Source organism: Triturus cristatus, chromosome 10 (genome assembly GCF_964204655.1).
Source record: "Triturus cristatus chromosome 10, aTriCri1.1, whole genome shotgun sequence".
NCBI classification, from domain to species: domain Eukaryota; kingdom Metazoa; phylum Chordata; class Amphibia; order Caudata; family Salamandridae; genus Triturus; species Triturus cristatus.
This window is the reverse complement of record NC_140593.1, coordinates 1164706316-1164712315: the sequence shown is the minus strand read 5'-3', so window position 1 is coordinate 1164712315 and position 6000 is coordinate 1164706316. Positions and strand designations below refer to the sequence as shown.

General features: G+C 41.5%; 1 protein-coding gene across 1 annotated transcript in view; it reads left to right on the top strand.

Moving 5' to 3' along the window:
* The first annotated feature begins 2431 nt into the window (after nt 1–2431).
* Nucleotides 2432–6000, top strand: part of LOC146796852 (extracellular calcium-sensing receptor-like) — a 49676-nt gene continuing 46107 nt past the window's right edge. The window contains exons 1-2 of the mRNA XM_085631389.1: nt 2432–2598; nt 4217–4508. Of these exons, the coding sequence (XP_085487515.1) occupies nt 2432–2598; nt 4217–4508 (459 nt within the window). The remainder of the gene's footprint in view (nt 2599–4216; nt 4509–6000) is intronic.

The following is a 6000-nucleotide window of genomic DNA, read 5'->3' as shown; positions in this document are numbered from 1 at the left end:
TACAACAGGGGAATAGTGTGGCTCCTCTGCCTACTCACTCGCTAAAGAGTAGACATTTCTGAAACCTCTGTTTTTACTGAGCTGTTACCAGTGGTCAGCACCACCCACTCTCAGAAGTGCTCCAGCACCACTGAGGCCAGGGCATCATATCATATCCAAAACCACAGCACTGCCACAGTTAATTTTCTTCCTTGGAGAAAAGCGCCGTAGTTTCCACGTCGTGGCACTGCCGAGAAACCAGACACAGGGAAAGGGGCACGTTTCAGCCGTAACGGAGCAAGTTCTTTTGCGCAGGTGTTTCTCACCATCAGAGTTTGACCCAATGCAGGCGAGAAAGAGAGAAAGTAAGAAAAGGAGGATGATAGAGTAAAGAAAGTCCGTGACAAATGAGCAATGCAGAGATGAAAAAGAAACTGCGCGAGAGAGAAACATGCAGAATTGTAAGAGGGGAAGGGAGAGGCACTAGAGGGACACCCCTAGCTGCATTGATACCAGATTAAGCAGTGACAGCTCGTGCGTGCCTCGCGCTGGCAGCAGGGGGAGGGGAGAGAGGAGGGGGCGGGCGCCTGCTTCTCTTGACCACACAAAGCCTTTCCCTTGCGGGAGCGAGCCACAGGCACCATGTGTTTGCAAGTTAATTACAAACATATGGTGTCAAGCTCGCTCCCCCAAGGAAAACGCCAAACATGCACACGTTGCCATTGAAGGCAATGCAACGCGTGCATGTTTTTAGGATAAAAACCGAAGCGATTGCTAAAGGTCTTTTTCCTATGCAGCACATGCGTGCTGCGTAGGCGAGACCTAAAAAATGAAGTGAGGGGACTCACCAAGCTAGGCAAAATTGGTGTGACATCATCATGTGTGACATTATCATGTGTGACATCACAGGAAGTGACATCACCGCATGTGGTATCACAGGAAGTGACATCACGGCACATGACATCACATGTGGCATCACAGGAAGGCGCATCACAACCCATGACCTCACAGGAAGAGACATCAGGTCTTAAGACGTCACATATGTTTAGCACATCTATCATGAGTACATTTGAGAGCATTACATCATTTAATGAATTAGATTTTGCATTGGGGTTATGCCACAATATTGACACAACCACGACACAAAATTTGTGTCTCAGATTATACACTTCTTTTTTAAAACCCTGCCACAAAGAAATCGGCAGCAAGGAGAAACATGGCCGTAAATCTGTTCTACTTCATTGGTTGCAATGACTGCATTTTAAAATATCTTATGGGGTTAAGGCACGTGCTGCAGAGATCTTTGTGTGTCGGCTAAATCTCAGGGAATAATAATAACTTAAGATAACTCTGGAGGATAACGTATTAGCTGGAGAGACCTGTGTTTTGCCTAGTCCTAGATTTGAATAAAAGTAGCATAGAAGGTTAACATGTCTGCTGCAAAGCACATTATTTAACACGCAGATGACAGATTTTTTTATGTAAATGGATTACTGCTTTTAAGGCAGAGAACCTTTTGTTGCTTGCAGTTCATAAATTGTGAACCTTCTAATATAGCACAATGAGGCATGAACTCCTACACCTTGTAACCATCACTTTCTTATGTAACACATCCTTTATATTGATGTGCACACATATGTTTATTGTCAATGTATAATCTGTACATGTGATGTAAAGTGCTCTGCCACGCTGTATTGGAATGAGTAGTAACACTGCTCGTCCCAAAACATGATACCAGTGTGCTTTACATTACACATACACCGATAACAATTTAAAAGACACTAATTTATTTTATTGCTTTTATAGCGCTTTATCACTAATGTAGTGCTAAAGTGCTATAAAAGAAAGAAAAATAGTTCTTTTTAAATTGTTATTTGTGTAAATACTGAGGCAACCAACATATCTGACATTCTTACAATGCATGCATAGCTCTTATATACAGGGACTGAACAAAGTCAAAAGCATTTCTCACTTAAGTACCTGTGCAGTGATGAGCTATGAGCCTGTGTTTCCCCTCAATTGCATCTAGGTGTGAGTCTCCCGATAGCTCCTAGCCAGGATGCTCCAACCAAAAGAGGTCTAATGGTCCTTTATTTAACTCCAGCTTTTGGTATGTGTGAAGCTAGAATCTTATAAACCCCTTCCCGCCTGCATGTTGCTACTCGGAACAATAGCTGACAACTTGAGGGCGATGCTGAAAGTGTCCCGTGTCAGAAAATTACATCAGGACGAGTTCAGCATTATCCAACTTTACCCGCTCCCACAGTTTGTGAGTACTGGCTTCACTATGCAGAGTTGTGCATTCTGCCCTCTGTTGAATGTGTAAATCATAAGATGACTTTTGTTTTTGCATTCCTAGATCCAGAGTTACCGACGACTTAAAAGAAAAGCCTGTGATGGCGGCATTTGAAGTCTTCTTCTACTTCTCTTCTGTGCAGAGGAATTCTCTACAATGGCCACCGCCACGCCGCACTGCGTGCTCGCCAGCACTAACATGGAGGCATACTCAATGGAGGGGGATGTCATATTTGGGGGTGTTGTTCCCTTTCATCTGGAGAGCTTTTTCCCGGCTTCCAACTTGCATTTCAAGGACCCTCCAGCTCGAAGACGCTGCCAAAAGTGATGACCCTCATTATTTGAATATTTCCGTTTGATGTTCCCTTCCTGAAAACTGAACACTGCCATTTCTAATTTGCTTAATTAGAACTAATAATTCAGATATAACGCTTGTACAACATTTTAAAATCATTGGGGCATATTATCAATACAGGCGATAAAATTATTATTAGAAAACTGCTACTATTATTAGAAAACTGCTGCTAAAACGGCGATAATGGGCTTGATAATATGCTCTATGGAATTCCAATTGAAGCCCATGTTAGATGGGAAGGACATCTAACCTGAGCTTCAATTAGAATTCCATAGAGCATATTATCAAGCCCATTATCGCCGTTTTGGCAGAAACGGCGATAATTGTATCGCCTGTCTTGATAATATGCCCCATTGTTAGCTGTGACTCAAGTTGATCTAATTTTTGTTGTTAAACAGTAGACATGAGATGGTCGATATTTTAAGTACACCCCTGTATTAGGGAGAACGTGCTCCTAATTGGCCTGAGGCCAGAAAACATTCACTTTCCCACCCGACATTCTCTGTAGATGAATGTCTCTGTTAAGTGTGTTTCTCGGTGTTGAGTGAGTGGCAGAAAAGCTCCAGGGCCACCGTTTGGCGAATGCATCTCATTTCCCTGCAGCTAGAAGTCCCTCAGTGACATTTCCAGCAGTGCAAAAGGAAAAAACCACAGGGCACCAGAAACAAAGGTTACCACCTCCAGAGCTGACACTTCCAGGCATCAATGGGGGAGGAGCAACCCAGGTACACAGAAAGCTCCCCTTTTATCCCCCTGCATTACTCCATAGGTATTTAATAAACATCAAATTCTCAGCTCATTAATTTTTCTGCAATTTAAAAATAAAACTTTGCATGTTTGCAAGATTGTAATTTAGCTCCCACACCAAACAAGATCTTGTTGGTTGACTGTTCAGAAATAGACAAAGATCTGACATGTGACCTCCTTAATTAGAAGAGAAGAAATGCCAGGCCCTCTATAAAAGCATGCAATGAAGAGACCTCTCCTGGCTGCTGTAAATTTACCTCATAATCTATGCACAATTAGAGAGTTCCTGGGAAAATCCTCATATTGAAACCTCGGTAATTGACAGCCAGTAAATGATTTAAACTTAAACTTCAGATTTCTAAGATTACAATCAAAAGCATCCTGGGTACAAATCCCATCAGGCTCTGGCTTAGAAACAACATTCTACAGACAATACTATCTCTATCTGAAGGTAATCTCAAAATCTTATATAGTGCCTCTTGGAAAAGCTCAACTTCATGTTTATGCAGCCCCTGAAGCATGTGGTATACAATTGTCTTGGTCCACACTGGACAAAATAATGCTTGTGCTATAGTCCAGTCTACATGAAGGCAGTTTTTTTTTTTTATTTATAGATAGACCTCAGTGTTTTATGTTTGTTGCCTTTCAAATGATTTACAGAACGTTTAGCTGAATAAAAATTCAAACTTTCAATTTCTTTGAAAACTGCCTATAATTCTATTCCATTCCAAGACATAATTCTTCCTGTTAAATTAAAGTTAAATCTCTTTTCATTTTTAGCAGGCAGTTTCTAGCTGCAGTCTCACTACATTTTTATTTACTTATCTTTTATATGTTTAGAATTTCTATTGAGGTCTACCAAACCATCCTGGCCATGGTCTTTGCCACTGATGAAGTCAATGAAAATAAAAAGCTTTTACCCAAAACAACGCTGGGGTTTCAGATCTTCGACTCTTGTCATTCAGAGGCTGAGACCATCGAAGTGGCGCAGTGGCTGCTGTCAGGCAGGAACAAGAGTACCCCAAACTACAGCTGTAGCTCGTCACCCAAGCTTGCTGCCTTCATCGGAGATAGTCCTTCATCAGGAGTTGTGTCTATGGCCAGAGTCCTTGGGGTCAACAGGATTCCTCAGGTATGAGGGAAATCTCTGATTTGCTAATACATTCACCACAACAGCATGTGAAGCATTAGTTTGGGAATAGTCCTCAGATGAGCCTGGTTTTAGAGCGTATGCGGTAACATGCAACCCGGAGCCAGATATTTTTGAATTGTGTCCATCTATCCTAAGGGGCAATTTTTAGGTCTAGTTTAGAGACAGTTTTAGCTCACTGCATTCGAAAGAACTATTGTGTACAATACCAATACTTGGTGTAGCTGTTCGGGGCACTCATTGATCATGATTAGTTGTTTTTCTTGTCCTTCTTATTTGCATTTCTTTTTTCAATCGCTTTTTTCCATCTCTTTTTTTGTTTATTGCTGCCCTGAGTATTGCTCCTTTACCATCCTTTTGATTGCAAGACATGTATGTTTCCATGGCGAACAACAGGGAACTATATTTTTCTTTCTTTTTCTTCCAGTACTCACTGGAAGTGTATGTGTTTTCTCACTCTCTCTACCGTGCACTGATGCCACCTTACATCACTGCCCCCTGTGCTCTATATATTGCTCTTCCCCCTCCTTATCCACCCACCAATTCCCTCAATATCCGTTAGGTCTTGGGAGTTCATGGTCGCCTGCGCCCTTTGTTCCCTGATACAGCCTATCACTGGAGCCCTCTTTTCCCCAATGAAGTACTGATGCTGCTCTCACTTCCACAGCAAGTTTTGAGGGAAATAATTGGAGCATGTAATGGGTCAACAGAGGATGTTTTTAATGATCTTGGTACTGCCATAGGCTTATGTATATGAGCCTAAATGCTATGCTACTGTCAATTTCTACTCAGCCCTGTTTGACCTCTAGGAGGATACTGTAAAATGGCATGCACTAGGCATAAGATATAGTGAAAAATGCGTTCACCCTACTTGCCACAGTTACTGTTTCAATTTTACCCAATTGTGATAAATAGAGTGGGTCTTAGTCGAGATAGCTGCTGCCATTTAAGACTTAAAATATCAAAACAAGTGGCAGACTTCGTACATTAGTAGATATTTTTTTAAACTGATGCATCTGCAATTAGCAACTTTGAACCTCACAACCAATTCTCTCTTCTGGAGCTTGTTTTACTAAGCAGATAACAAACTTTGGAAATCCACAAACGTTTATAAAGGCGGGTCATCGTAGCCGAAAATGCTTGGCTATTGTTTTAAATGACCACAGATCAAGGAGTGCTCAGATCTCATATCTTCTGTTAAGTAGATTTTTGTTGTTAGTGTTGACTATGAAAAAGATGCTATTAAAGGTTGTTAGAAATGACAGCCTTAGAGTGGTCTTCCTCCATACTTTTTGCCCGCTTGACTCCAATGTTGCTGTATTTTCATTGTTGGCCTTAGGATTCTGAGTACTTTACCTTTGCCAACCAGTGCTAACGTGCATGTGCTACTCCCCTAAACATGGTTTGATTTACTTATCCACAATTGCATGGTTAATTCATCTATACGTCCCTATTAGAGTGCACTACATGTGCC